This window comes from Melopsittacus undulatus, chromosome 11 (assembly GCF_012275295.1).
Source record: "Melopsittacus undulatus isolate bMelUnd1 chromosome 11, bMelUnd1.mat.Z, whole genome shotgun sequence".
Lineage (NCBI taxonomy): Eukaryota > Metazoa > Chordata > Aves > Psittaciformes > Psittaculidae > Melopsittacus > Melopsittacus undulatus.
The window spans coordinates 3,322,784-3,338,223 of NC_047537.1; the positions used below are offsets into that span (position 1 = coordinate 3,322,784).

The following is a 15,440-nucleotide window of genomic DNA, read 5'->3' on the forward strand; positions in this document are numbered from 1 at the left end:
GCAGTCAGTGACACTGAAGTTTCTCCCTTGTCCAAGTAATGTAAGAGACATTAACAGAATCAGATTTCCTTTAAATTACACTATTGCAAAGGGACATAATCGTATTAAACGTACTATGTTGCTTCCTTAAGACTTTGTATTATGTACACTTAATTGAGATACAAAGGTCTTTTCAGCTACAAAAATGACAACTACTTTATTAAGGCTTAAATCTTATTTCTCAATGATAGGATGCTTCCTTTCAAGATTCAAAACATTCAGAATCTCTCGTGATAATCAGACCGAACCTGATTTAAACAAGCCGTTTATACACGATGTGGTCAGGTTCTAATGGCATTTGATCGAGCCAGCAGGGCCATTACCTCTTCCCTCTGTCTAAATTCAGGGAGTCTGATTTAATTTACAAAATAAAGATTCAAATACTGATCCAGGGCTACCACAAGGGCAAACAAGAATCATCCACCATCCCTGCCTACAACACCCATCCTAATGGCAAATGAGATGCCAAAGCTTTCCATTCTCATTTTCTGTTTTCTCTGGCTGCAGCTCTAAGTTCTGTGAACTCACAGCACAGGAAAGCTTCAGCCCTGTCCAGAATGACTCCGAGTCTGTCCATAAATATTCACAACATGTCATCTTGGAAGTCGTTGAGTCCTTTAACACTCACACAAGTGCCACTAAAGCTTCACTGCATGAACCTGTCTGTTCAGAGAAAGCTAACACAAAATAAGAGGCTCTTTTCACTACATTGATACACAATTTCTGGTTTCCCATTTCTGTAGAAAGTACCAGCAAAACCTCTAAAATCTCTTTAATCTGCAGAAAGCAAGAGCTAATTGAATACTAAACTGTGTTCATTATCGTGTTCAGAGGAACAATAGTTGCATAAATCTCCAGCTATACTGACCACAGCCACTGAACTCCACTCCCAGCACCCCTTGCCCTCACTGAACTGGAAGGTCACGTTTGGAGGCTCCTGCAAACCCTTCACCTCTATTTGGAATTACAAGAAGTCAGTGTAGCAAAGCAGCACTCAGCTTTATTATAACCCCAGCTGCCAATGTCTAGGGGAAGCAGGCAGCTTAATAAAACATCCTTGGTGTTTTCACCCGCTGTAACTGTACAAGCAGTGCTACATGTGCAGAACGCTTCTGAAAGACGAGATGGAGCATGTTTGTGTTACAAGAGATAAAAACATGAAAACAAAATATATTGCAGAACTCGAAGACCTTATCTTTATCCAGCCTCTCTTTCTTTGCAATAGTTCATTCAAGGAAGATCTGGGAATAATTTTTGATGTAAACTCTGCTACAAACATACATCACCATGCTGATAAAAATCACAGACCAAACTTGTGAAATACAGTGAGTTTCATTTCTTTATGCTACTAAAATAACTTTTTTCCATTTAAAATTCAAGAGATACTGATCTGCTGTTAAGAGTTCCCCAAAATGTATCATTCTGAGATGTCACACTAAAAGTCCCTTCTACTGGCCTAAACTAATGACTTTTGGAACATCATTCATGAATCAGGAAGAGGTCAGCAGATTTCAGGAGGAATTATTTTCTCCTTTGGAAATATGCTGAACACTTCTTTAATAAGAAAAGTTTATGATGGCCACAAAAAAGAGTAAATAAAACCCCTCAGTATCATAAGGATTGCCTTTGTTGTAACCTGTCAGCATCCTCTCCAAAATGACCACAACCTTCAACGATCTGCACATGAAGGTACTGCCCTTTCACAACCGGACTCTATCTGGGGGTTTGAATTCTGTCCCTTACTTCTTCTACAGCAGCAGGTGCTGGCCCTGGGACACGAGAGCTCCATCCCTGCAGGATGCAGTTTTGGAAGTCTTCAGGGACAGCCTGAGGGTCTCAGACTGTCATGTTGACAGGAGTGTGAGGTAGAAACTGGGGGTTTCAAGGCTGGCTTTTCAGAGAGAGTCCCATTTTGTGGGCACAGTTTTACCACCACAAACCCAGAGGTGTTAATATATTTACAAGTACAAAACTGCACCTTGAACTATCAAGAGGACCGTTACACAGTTTGGACTGCCTGGTCATTAGGGAAGTCTTTCGTTGGGATCATGCCTTCTCAAGGACCATGCTGGAGAGATAGGAAAGGAAGACAATAACTGGACTAAGAACATGAAAGTAGGAAGGGGTAATGAAGGGGAGAAGGATATAGTTCAATAATTGCTGATAAAAACTGTGGCAGCCATAAATTTACTCTTCAAAGAGAATTCAACAGATCATTACCTCTGTAAATATGCATCACATAATTCTTCCTCTCTGTCACCCTGCAGATAAGTACTTAATACTTAGCATCCCTACCCTGCAAAAGCACAAGTGTAATAAAATCCATCTGAGCTTTCGAACTGTAGTTACTTTTCGATAGTAGATTGTTACACTTTGGCACCCCAAGGAGACATTGCCCAATTCCCACAGGACCTATCTTGGGCTTTTTAAAACAAATTTTACAGATATAGACTCATTACTCCACTGATAAAACAAGCACAAGCACTTGGCTTTTGAATTCGTACTCTAAACACTGCAAACTCTGACCTCTTGTTGATGACTGGGATGAACTGGGATGTGCAGCCTGTCCTCCAGCCAGCTATCCAAGCACTGAACTCTTAGAAAGGGTATATTGCAATTCTGGTGACCCTGCAGCCACTGAAGAAGCAAATTTAGACTGTGCTGATACTTACTGCATGTCTGAGATCCTCAGCTGCACCTAAGAGACTGTTCAAAACTGGTTTGGATATTAAGAGATCTAAAATAACTGCTATTATGTGGAAGCATGTATTAGACTACCATGCTATGGGGCTAGAGACCAGCTAGGCAAAGTCAGTGTTTCCTTGGTATGACACTGTTAGCAGCTACTGAAAGTGGGCAAGGAACACTCCTAATGATGCCATTAGCTGTAAACAGCATTAAAAGGACACTTGTAAAATGTGTATTTGTTTATGTTGTGCTCTCTGTAACAGAATTGAGTCAGATTAAAAACATCCTATAATGAATAAAATACACCTATAGAAAGAAAAGGGCACGGCAGCAATAATTCTTTGGACATCCAGCACATACAGGGAGGGAGAGAAGAGAGAACATAAATAAAAAGGACTACTCACTTGGGCTTTTTTCTTCCGCAAGGTCACAGGCACAGAGGAGTTCAGAATCGATTGAAATGGGTTTCTGCTTAATCCAAAACTTAGTGCTGGCCTTCTGATTAGTAACAGGGTCTATCTCTACCTTGTCTCCAGAAATACCTAAGATGAGAAAGAATAGAGAGCCACAACAGTGATCTGTTTAAGCGATTTCATATCGGCTGTTTGACACACTTTATAAATCTTAAATGGGATGAAAGTATATTGCCCTTTTGGGCTTTTTGAAAGCACAGGAGCTTTTGAAACCAAAAGCAAACGGTTATCAAACTGCATTAATAATTTGCATTTTATTCTCCTGCCTAAGCATACCAACAAGAAAGAAATATCACAGAAAAAATCCTTCTCAACACATACAGAGCTCTTGTGGAAGCAGTGGCTACATGAGCTGCAAGATTTATACAAAGATACTGCTAGGTTTTCAGTCACCACTATTATGTGTAATAGACACTATCACACGCGTCCCTGTTCCATCTACACAGCACATACACTACATCCCCTACATGAGAGGACAACACCCATTTGCAGCCTTACAGAAATGCTCTTTGTGCTACCCAGATACTCCGAAACAAAGACATCCAGTCCCAGAGATCCCGCGGTTCTTACACTGCTGGCATTTTAAAGCCAGCTCTAATTAGGCTGCTCTGGAAGCAAGCTGAGGATTTGTGTAGCTCCTGGCATGGGCACCGGGCCCGGCTTCCCAACACGGGCTTCCCCAGATGGCTGGTGCTTCGCTCATGCTGCGTGCGGGCTGACCTGGATACGGCAGATCCTACCACAGACCTTCTGTGAGCCAGAGCAGAAAATGCCTCTACCATCCCTCTACACGTTACTCCCAACGTGGTGCAAGAACAGCCCTTCCAGCAGGATGCGGCCAGGGCTGGCTGAGGGCTAAGAGTGTGCTGGAACCATCCCGGGACACTCACTGTAATTTATGGTGGTCTTTCTCAGAGTACTGCACAGCACAAGCCCTGTTACACCGCGCTGATGAACAGAAGCTCATTGTTCAGTAGCTGTTGACATGACTGAACAAACTTCCCAGTGTGCTTTTTACATCAGGATGTGTGGAGCCTTAAAAATAATTACATTTCTTCAGTCATGAGTTATAGGTGAAGCTCATGAGAAAGCGACAAAAGGAAGCAGGAAAAACGTATTTAAATACAATTTAGATCCTGCATCTCCAAGAAAAGAGCAGAGAGAACCTTCTCCCTCCTGAGGGTTTTGGCTATGAGCTTTTGTATTACACTTGGCTCGTCTCAAGCCCAGGAAAACCTACAGGACCTGACAATGAAACTTTTAAGAGGTTTAACAAAATCAAAGTGAAGGTGTCGCACACATAATGACTCCCCCAAACCCTCCAAAATTAACTCACTATTTCTTCAAGTCTGCTCATAGCTGCAGAATTTGCAAACTACATTGGGTTGCATTTTATGCAGCTTTAAAATCACAGCACACAGGCAGCAAGGAGCAGACTCCTACAGTGGGCTCCCCACTGCAGTCCTTGCCACTCAAACACGCTTACCTTCATTTTAACCCCGGCTGAGGATGATTGGTTATAGGAACACCACCAGCCCCCAGCCCCCTTTATTAATCCAAGAATGTGCTTTGTCATTAAACATACGTCACATCAGAGTGATCACATTTCAATTAAACATTGTACCAAGAGTCCAATTAAGGACTGCTAGAACTAGGTAATTTGAGCGGGCTGATGCTGTATCTGGAGCCCATTTTGGTTTGTAATTTAATTTTGGACAGATTATTTAATACTGGCCTTGTTATTTCACTGTACTAGTTAATTATTCAAAATGGCATTTTCTGTAGTTTAAGGAAAATAGGCAAAGTTGAACATCCAAGTTCTTATTTTCTCACTGAAAAAAGTCAAGGCAAGTTCTAAAAATAAAGGTGCAAATTCTTTGTGTGCGAGGGTTGGTCCCCATCCCTCCCTCTGAAAGCATCACCCTGAAAAGATCCTTAAAAATGTCTCACTGTATGGTCCTGTAACTTCAGAATTCACAGTCAGTCAATACTGTTAATGCACCTTGTTAATTTGATAGGATTTGTCAGGTAACTCCACTGGAAAATTATATAAAACTGTTCCAGATGAACAGATGATAGTGACATGAATTAAAGTGATAGAACAATAGTGGAATATAAACCAGAAATGACACTCAAAGTGGCTGTTGATTTATTGCCATCCTGAGTTTGGTTCTGGGCTTCCATGTATATTAGTGCTACAAATCTGGGTCCATTTAGCAGAGAGATGCTCATACATACATCACCAGCTCCTGCTCCAAGCCAAGGTCACTCCCCATTGCATCAATCTTTTCAGCAGAGGCTACTTCACCAAGCATGGATTTTGTAACCATCTCAGATGTAACAGACTTCCTCCTCTTTCATCTTTTTTTTATCATGTAAAATACACTTTAACTTCTATTATTTTTATCTGCAAATTGTCACTGTATACTTCATCCATTATTTCTGTATCTCAACATCACTGGCTTAAGCTCACACGCATCCAAAGAGCACATTGACAAAGAATGTTGTCTTTTTTGTGTTATTGTTCTAACAGTCTGTATGTGTTGAAACCTAAAATCAAAACAGTATTATGTATGTGGCTCCTGCAGTCTCTGTTTCATGGCACAAATTACTCATACTCAAAAAGCAAGTAAAAATGCTCCTTCCACTATTGTTTTAATTCATTCATTTTATCAAATGATATACTGGTGATGTATTAGTCCAGTAACGCTGCACTGGTTTTGCCTCCTTTGTTGGGGTCTGCAACTGCCCCCCCTTTTCTGAAATACTTGCCAGCAGTCATTTTCTGAGACAATATGCTTCTTTGAGTTTTGCTAATGTGATACACAAGTGTGTTTTATGCCTTCACAATGTGATAGAACCTGTGTAAAAACGTTGAGACTGCTACTGTATGTGCATTACACTGTAATATGAGCTAAAACATAACCCCCCAGACCTTAAACTGCTATGGCTAAAGCCTTCCACCGTAATAAAACCATCAGTCAAAAGGTGGTCATTCTTCCTCCTGTGGTCATTTATGTACTGCTTTTTACTATAGAACTATGTATGGTGTGCAGAAGATGGAGCTTACTCTGTTTTTAGCTTAACCTTGCCTCAAATTCAGTGATCAGGCCTCAAAGCAGATAAAATGTGTCAAAAAGTACCAGTCTGCAAACACAGATCACACTGTTGCTGCCCGACCCAACACAGAACCTACTCAAGTTCAATGTGTGTGTCCTACAATGTCAGAGTGAACTGCTGGGAGTGCAGATGACCCACGCTGAGTGTGTTCTCCACCACTTCTGGGTTCTGTCACATGTAAATGTCCTGCACGAAGCCTGGGACAATGGGACTCACCCCCAAAACCACACAGATATTTCAGATTGTATGGAGAAGACGAACACATTAACACTCAGCAGCCCTAATCCAAATAGCACCTCAATGCTTATTTTACCAGCATTGCTCTTTCAATACCCCTAAAAAATGTCAGGAGAAACCTCAGCACCATATGCTTATTTTGACTATATTCAAAGGTTTGGATTCTTTGCATTTATTTGCCCAAACTTGGAATATCCCACTGGGGTCTTCTCTGATTTTACAAAAGGATGAGATTATAAAAGCCATGCTGTCAGTGTACTGCCATCAAAAATATACAAGCTCACAGATTATTATAAAAGGGAAATTTTATGGTCCTTACACTACTGGACAGGGTCAGCTCCTTCCCTGCTGCACAAGTTAAGCCATTTGTTTCATTTAACAGCTATTCTCCCTTAACCATTTATCTTTAGTGATCTGTCATGACCTTTTCAAGCTCTCATTTCTGACACTTTCCAGATACAGTGAGTCAAACTTCACTGGAAGCAAACTATCGCACCCAGAGAGTTTGCTCAAAAGCAGAAAACATGCCCAGTGCTGTCCTGCTTCAGCACCAGTACATAAATCCTTCCTTGACAAGACAGTTCAAAATAAACCCAGAAAGCCTCTTCTGTAAAGATTTTAGACACACACTTTTACACATGCTTAAGGATGCAAGAATGAAGAGACTGCACCAACAATAATACAGGAACTCGTATCCTTTAAATTTAACAATTCCACTGAATTCTGCAGAATAAATGTATTTTGTAAACCTTATGGCACTTAATATTTTACTGCTGAATCATTTCTTTATGGAAGGTATTTGCAGGAATGTCACAGGTCACCTACCAATGCATCATTAATCAAATATTCACAATTTAAACACAAAGATAAAAAGCCATTCAATCATTTTAAAACAGTAATAGGGCTTTTATAAGTCAAGATTCTGTCATCCCTTGGCCTTTGGGTTTTCAAAAGCATTCAGAAAGCTAATAAGGACAATATAAAACCTTTAGAGAATGCTAGTTTTCTTTTGTGGCACCTCAAATTTCCACTTGGTCACTAAAATCTCTCGGTCTCAGAAAAGGAAAAACCAAATCATTCCTAATTTTGCATAGCCTCATTTAAAAATACCAAAACAGTTGGCAAGAAGCTTTCCATTAGGAAGCTTAGATTAAAAAAACCCAGCGATGAGGTCATTAAATAATGGCCTTCTTTCAGAAGAAACATGTGCTGCCTGATTGTGGGTAATAAAAATACCGAAGTCTTTTCAACTGAGAGCAATTCTTTTTTAACTGCTGAGATGCTGGCAGCACTTTTGAGTGATGTGCTCCACGATAAAATGGCCCACCATGATAACGACTGCTTTAAAAACATCTGAGGTGGACAGACAGCTATTAGAGATGGCCAAAGGTTTGAACTGTTCCATTTTCCTAAGCGTTATAGTATGGATTGATTTACCTAACTGAACATCAGTGGTGAATCGAAGCCTATGGATCATGCTGACTTTGAAGGACTTGTAATGGTGGCTACTGAGCATGTCCTGAACTGTAGCTATATCGATCTGAGGGTCCTCCTCCGAGACCTCTTCTCCTCTTGAACCTGCAAAACAAGCCAACAATAATGAACAAGAGGTTTAAAATACAGCATAAGATTCAGCTGGTGTGTTCGTATGGCTGCAATGTCTGCAGCTGCAGATGGCTTTTTAAGGATGAACAGTGCTCAAGTCCATGTCTGGGAGGAGGAAACTCTCACCCTCCACCCAAAGACAGAATCACCAATTCCTTAAGGACATTAGAACACACATTTGCATCCCACATGAAGTGCGATGCATCTGCTCTTCCCAGTGGTAGATTCTTCGGTGGCACAAAATACCCCTGACCACAGGTATCCCCAGGGGCCAACCTGGTGGGATCCCCACCAGGACACCCCCAGCCTGTCACCCCAGCAAGGAGCCACCCTCCACGTATGCACTAGCACAGCTCTCCCATGTTTCAGCATCTCCCCATTGGGATGTGACACTGGTAACACCTCGGGCACTCTTATCTCAGCCCGGTGGTAACAAAGCCGCGCTTTATTTACTGATTAGTATTCTCATTACTACTGCAGGTACTGGCTTTATAAAAGGTAACATCTCATTAAGCCAAAACGCCAATTACTGAAAAAATATAACACACTTTAAAGATTTTTACGTTTTATGACGTTGGATTAACACCAATTTAAACATTACTATAATGTGATATATAATTTTGCACAGAGTAATTTCTATGCCAGCTGCTAATAAAGCATCTCAGCTCTAAACGATCATTCAGATGCTGTTAGATAAAGTGGTATAAATATGTTTGAAAACTGATTTAGCTTCTTACAGAAGAAACTGAAGAAAGACACGTTTTGTTTAATATCCCAGCTAATGTAGTCCTAAAAGCTGAATCAACCGCCAGTTCAGAGTACTAAATTTGCTGCAGGAGATTAATGAAAACTTTATATTTTGCTAAAATTTTAATAATGGGAAGATGAGATGATGGAATTTTAGTACAGGCCTTAAAGATCCAGCAAAGCAGGCGAAGAACTTGTCAGATTTCTTTGGTATTCATTTTGTTCTTGCACAGTTGGAGCAGCCTCAACACTTAATGCTTCCCATGCTGACCTTTCCCTCTGGGGATGTGCATTCCCATCCTCACATCAGCTCGCATGGAAGCCGTAGTAGGATTCCACATTTGGGCCTCAATGACAAGGGGATGGTTTGGCAGGAAAGGCCATGGCTTGCAGAGGAGGAACACCCTGGCACTTGTCTCAGACACATACTGTTGATGCGGGAGCAGGTACCTTTGAACAGGGTAATTCAGAGCTGCAGAAGTACTGGCTGTTGGCTTCAGCAAAGGAAGCCACCTTTGGTGGCATTAAGCAGGGCAAATGTAGGCAAGAGGGAAGAAAAACCCCACCTGAGCATGGGGTGTTTTTCCTGCTGGGTGTAAGCATTCCCTTTTCTATCTGTTAATTCAGTAACAAATGTCACTGCTTATGGTAAATACCTTCCATGTCTACATCAAAGTAAGTTAGCATTTGCTGTTAAACGAGTCAAAGTACATGTTGGCAGCACAAAGGAGGAGATTCCCATTCCTCAGCATTAGTCACATCAGCTTTCCACCCTGCCTAAAGGAGAGCGGGTGAGGGTGATGCCCACTCCTCACCATACACCACAGCCTCCTGACATGCAACCAGGACCTTCATTCAGGGAAGTGGACAGCAAAGGGTTAAGCAACAAATTGGGCTCTGCCATTCGACTTGAAAGAACTCCAAAAATCAAATGAAACAGTCTACATGTGAATTTATGCAGAGCCATCTTAACACTGCAACCACTCTACGCTCCAGAATGACAAGATAAATTGTAATGGCTCCTTCAGAGACATTACAATGTATTTTGTCAAAGACCCCTGTGTTAATGTCTCTATACTATGGATTATCATAATGTATCATGTCAAACCCTCATGCTGCAGTACTTCAAAGATACACTGAGATATGTCAAACTTTTTGGTGCACTTAAAAGCATCTTGAAACACTGTGGCATGGCCGTGCCAGGAAGCAAAACAGGAGGATGGCAATGATGCTGCTCCACAGTTGAGAGTGAACAGGGACCCTCTTCCACTGGTGGAAACGGCTCCCAGTGTATGGCTGTGTTTCAGCAGTGGGTGACAAGACCCTCACCTTGGTGCAATGGGCAGCCCTCCACATAGCAGGGTTCTCAGGACAGTGTTACACATGAAGAATTAGCACCAATAGACAAACTGAACCAGTGGCAGTACGAAAGAAGTAACACAAAGAATGATGCATCTTAATCACGCTCCTGTACCTCCTGAGAAATGTTCCTAAAGCACTTCACAAGACCCAGATTCCCTGGATGCTCTGCAGGTATCACTGCCCTTGTGCTCCCACCCTGGCCTCGCACCACCCTCCCTCACCATCCACACCAAATACTGTCAGAGCAGGGACACTGTGCACCAGCTTTACATGGCTGTTATGAAGCTGAGTCTGTCTAAAGACTTCACACACCCAAATGAAAAGTATTACAAAGAAAATTAGCAGCCTGCCAGACCATATCCAGGGGGAAAAATTGTCACTGCAACTAAACCTGTGAGCACCTTTGTCATGTCTAAACAGCGGGAGCAGCAACTGCTGCAGCCGGAGCAGCTGAACAGTGGGATTTTGCTCTGGAAGCCTTTCAGATCCTCCGTGTACCCGCAATCTCTGCCGACATTGCTTTATGGAGCTTTGTGAATGGATTCAGGTTTACAGAATCTCTACAGTTGCTGCTCTTGGGATTGCAGCCAGGAACTCCACCATCAAAACAGATCATCTGTCTAAAGATGGCAAGACATGCGGACCCCTGAGGGTGCATTGGATAATAGCAGTAATATCAGTAACAACAGAGAGAAATGCCCTGCAGGGAAAAACCTGACTGCAGAACTTGGCATATTGCTCTTACCCCGCAGCTCAGCGAGGATGTCTGTGAGCCTGCCGGTGCTCAGCAGCCAGGGAAGAGCCATCTCAAACCAGCTGATTGGGGGGAAAAGCATAAAAATATTTTCCACATGCAAGCAGCTGTGAATAAACCTGTCAAATATTTACAGGCCTGTCAGGGTATTTGTAATGGAGATCACAGTGTGGCTTTTGAATGTAAAAGCTTCTGCTTGGCAAGACAATCAAGTAAAGTGGATGCTCCACGTCTATTATTTAGCCCAAGAGCCGACCCAGCAATAGGGCTCTGCTGGCAGAGGCTGCTCTGCCCTGGGACGAACAGATTCCTGTTCCAGAAACAAAGTCTGTCACATACTGACATGGAGCTTCAGTTTGCAGTGACCTCTGTACTCTTCTTTATGGTCTACCTAATTGATTTACTTTTTGAGAGAAAAAGGGGAAAAAAAGCTGGAGTCAGGCGCGGGATAAACAAGGCACAAGGTAAGAACCTGCACAAAGTGCAAAGCACAGCTACAAGGGAGGCATTTCCTTTAGCCCAGGCTAATTTCCCTTAGCCCAGGATAGGGGGTTAATTACTGGAGCAGCAGGGTAAGAAAATGCATGACTGGAGCAGGAAAAGAATGGCAGAGAGGAACCTTGTGCTTCTGCCCTGCAATGCCCAAGCCAGGGACAGAGCTATGTGTGGCATAGCTAAAAAGGGGGTTTTGGGACTTTGGCACTGCCATGTCTAGTGCCAATCCTTACACCCTACCTTTGCAGTGCCTGTGTGGGGGCAGAATAAGGTTGGTGCTTGTAGTGACACAGGGCTGGGGCCAGCAGCACTGGAGCTGCCTTCAGCCAGAGCCACCAGCTCACCCCTGCATCAGCAGCCACGGCTTCACGCACACTGTACTGCTGCTGCTGTTCCCAGTTTCTAAATCCCTAAACCCAAAGTCACTGTGTCAGAATGTATGGTGCTGCCTGGACGGAGATCCCATATAGAACTGTATGCATTCCATGCAGCTACGTGTCTGTTTTCTTTATCCATCTGATTCTTATCAACTCCCCTGTCACAGTCCTTACTGGAGGACGGACTTCCCAGCCAGCCAGACTGCCCTCCATCCCTGCTCAGATTGCTCGTGCAGCAAAAGCACTCAAAACATTCAACCCCAGCCTCCTCCTTTATAAAACCCCATCAATTAAACAAAAACCAACCATCACAACCCCAAAACAAAACAGAAAAACCCAGAGTGGTGTTTTCTGCCCAGAGAAGCTGAATAAAAAGCAAAAATGGTATCAAGGGTTATGTCTACTCTTTAAGACAGGCACTGTGGTGAAGCACTATGGTGTTTTAGAAGCCACAGTCACAGCACTAATCTGCAGTCTCTAATTCGATGGTCACCCAGAAAACCAACATATTTCCCAGGCTGGAAACAACAGCTGAAGATCTTTTCTGTTTTTAAACCAGCTTCAGTACAGAGAGAGCATTTTTGCCTCAAGCCCTTGAACTCCTGTGAAATACGGTTATATTTGTAGCTCAGGCCAATCTCATAGAAAATCCTGATTTTCAAACACGGCAAACAGTGATGAAACAACAGGCACCAGAAGCACAAGTCTGAAAATAAGTTAGAAGCTAAACCAAGCATCCTTATCCAAAAGGGTCTCCTGTCAGCACTAGAGGACATATAAAAATGACACTTTGGCAATATCAGAATACTGAAATGCTATGTGTAGCCTATTCAAGAGCAAGTGAACCTGTATATTCTCGATAAAACAACAAAATATAAAGTTAACTGCATTGCAAAAATGTCCCTTATTACTTTAATGTACTGGTATATTGCTTAATGAAAGTTCTTAATTGTAATACAATTAATTACATACACAGAGTCCCCAGTTACATTTTCCAATAAGACACTGGCTTTGGTACAGGTCTAAAGGCACTAAACCAATTTTAATATATTAAGACCAATTTCCCTTGAATACTAATTACTATCTAATGATAAAATGAGAAAGAGGAACTTTCCAGAAGTAAGATGGTAAGAATAAAACTAAATTAGCCATGAACAGTTTGCTACAACACATAAAAGCATTTCACATTACGAAGTGCAGGCTTTTAGTCTAAAGATAAATCTTCATGCGAGTTAAAAAGTTCTGCATACTGGAAACAGTTTATTAGTTTGAATGCCATTAGTGAAAGTTGGCTAGATAAGGGATTTCTCCATATGTATTTCTTAATAATGGAAAGTTTTCTGTTTCATTTAATACCCTGAAATATAAACTTTCAATTTGCCCAAAGGAAATGGGGAGGGTTCTTCTTTCTTTCTTTCTTTCTTTCTTTCTTTCTTTCTTTCTTTCTTTCTTTCTTTCTTTCTTTCTTTCTTTCTTTCTTTCTTTCTTTCTTTCTTTCTTTCTTTCTTTCTTTCTTTCTTTCTTTCTTTCTTTCTTTCTTTCTTTCTTTCTTTCTTTCTTTCTTTCTTTCTTTCTTTCTTTCTTTCTTTCTTTCTTTCTTTCTTTCTTTCTTTCTTTCTTTCTTTCTTTCTTTCTTTCTTTCTTTCTCTCTCTCTTTCTCTCTCTTTCTTTCTTTCTTTCTTTCTTTCTCTCTCTCTTTCTTTCTTTCTTTCTCTCTTTCTCTCTTTCATCAGACATATATATATGTTTATAAATGAATATGAGTTTACAAAGAGTACATTTACAAATAATAGCTGTTATAACAGAGCTTTTCCTGACTGGCATATCTCAGCTAGAAGTATTTCAAGTAAAACCAAAATACAGAAAATGAGTATTTCATTTTGATGTTAGGATTTTCAAGCTTTATTTTATTAACAGTGCACAACTGTCAATATTTCTATTCTAATGCCACGGCAAAGGATAGCTCCTTAAGCACTGCAAAATCCAATTTCTTATTGTGTATTGGGGGAACCAGGCTATGTACAGCAGATGAATTATGACTGATCTTATATACTGTATTGTCCTTGAACATCTATATGTATAGAGAGTTAACTGCATGGGTGTTTCACATATATCCCTGAGCAGGGACAACGAAAGATCACTTGAAATTCACCCACATTCTGGGGAAAAAACTATAAACAGAGGATTTCTCCTGCATTCCTTATTTGAATTTGGTATCAATTCAGAAAACAGTAACAGTGCAGCAGAAAACAGAGAGAATTCATGTAAGCATTTATTATTTTGCCTAGATTACTGTCAGCCTTGAACAAACTAAAACAGTGACTTGCTCTTGAACTCTACAAAGTGCTTGTTTTCCCTTCACATTCCCATGTTCCAGGCACTGGCTGACAAACACAAGACCCATGAACATCACCTACCAGTGTGATGCCATTGCCTTTCAGGGAAGGGGAAAAGTGTTCCCTTCACATTATGACTGACAAATACTTTGAGGCAAGGCCTTCGAAGCTCTGCTCGAGCTTTTGCTGCTGATGCAGAGTAAACCAAATGCCTCCTACTAAATCACTTTGAAACTTACAACAGATTTACTATTAAAGTAACAGTGCAACCCAAGCCTAGTCACTCATGAGAGCTAAGAGCATCAGTAGATATAGCTATGAGCCACAGGCGAGGAAAATACGTTAAAAATGCAGTATATACACTTTTAATTGAAGTTTCTGGATATAAAAAAGTGTGTGTTTAAAATACAAAATGTGTAAAACCTATGAAAGTATGACCCGTGTGCATCTTTTAATGGATTAAAAATCAATACCAAAATAATAGGTGGGACGCAGACACTGGGGAATTCTGGCTGCAATTTGCTTAGGGAGGTTAGAATTGCTCCATTTCCTCATGCACAGCACCCCTGCCACCTTCTGCCTCATTCTCTCCTACAGTTTCTTAGAACCATATTATAAAGAAATTAATCAGGAGCATCAGGAATACTTTGGGAGCAAGTCCCAGTCTATGGAGTGCGAGCCAAAACTGAGAGTGCTTAATCCAAGCTCCAGCACTGATGTCCCACTGGAATGCTTGTGGCAGCTGTGTCTCACCTCTGCGAGTCCGTAAATGGGAATAGAGTCTACTGCTCGCCAGTGGAATTAGGAGCTACTTTGGGGATGCTTTGCTGTCATTCTAGGATAAAATATGAAATGCTACAGCCAAAAAGCATAAATGGAACGGTCTAATCTTTGTGAAGACAGGAAAAATTCTACTATATCAAAACAGGCTTTTAGTAAGCTTGCTTGCAGCAAACATTGAGCATGGTCCTGGCTGAGAGCATGAGCACTACTGCTTTCCTCATTAGTACAATCAACATCTTTTCAGCCGAATTAAAATGGAATAAAAACCCCCAACTCCGCAACTGAGAGCATGACTGTTGGAAAGGGTGAAGGACAGACCAAAATACTATGGAGGACAAACACAAATCAATGTTAAAGGTTTGGGTTTTTAAAGTTCCAAACAGTTCCTTGTAAAGAGATTAATCAGGAAACATTATTAGGACCA

General features: G+C 41.3%; 1 protein-coding gene across 2 annotated transcripts in view; it reads right to left on the minus strand.

The window, feature by feature from the left end:
- MAPKAP1 (MAPK associated protein 1) overlaps positions 1 to 15,440 on the minus strand; it is a 97,491-nt gene that overhangs the window by 9,885 nt on the left and 72,166 nt on the right. For both annotated transcript variants that reach the window (XM_034067778.1, XM_034067777.1), the window contains 2 exons: positions 7,995 to 8,135; positions 3,132 to 3,269 (listed from right to left, as the gene is read on the minus strand). In XM_034067778.1, coding sequence (XP_033923669.1) covers positions 3,132 to 3,269; positions 7,995 to 8,135 — 279 coding nt within the window. The remainder of the gene's footprint in view (positions 1 to 3,131; positions 3,270 to 7,994; positions 8,136 to 15,440) is intronic.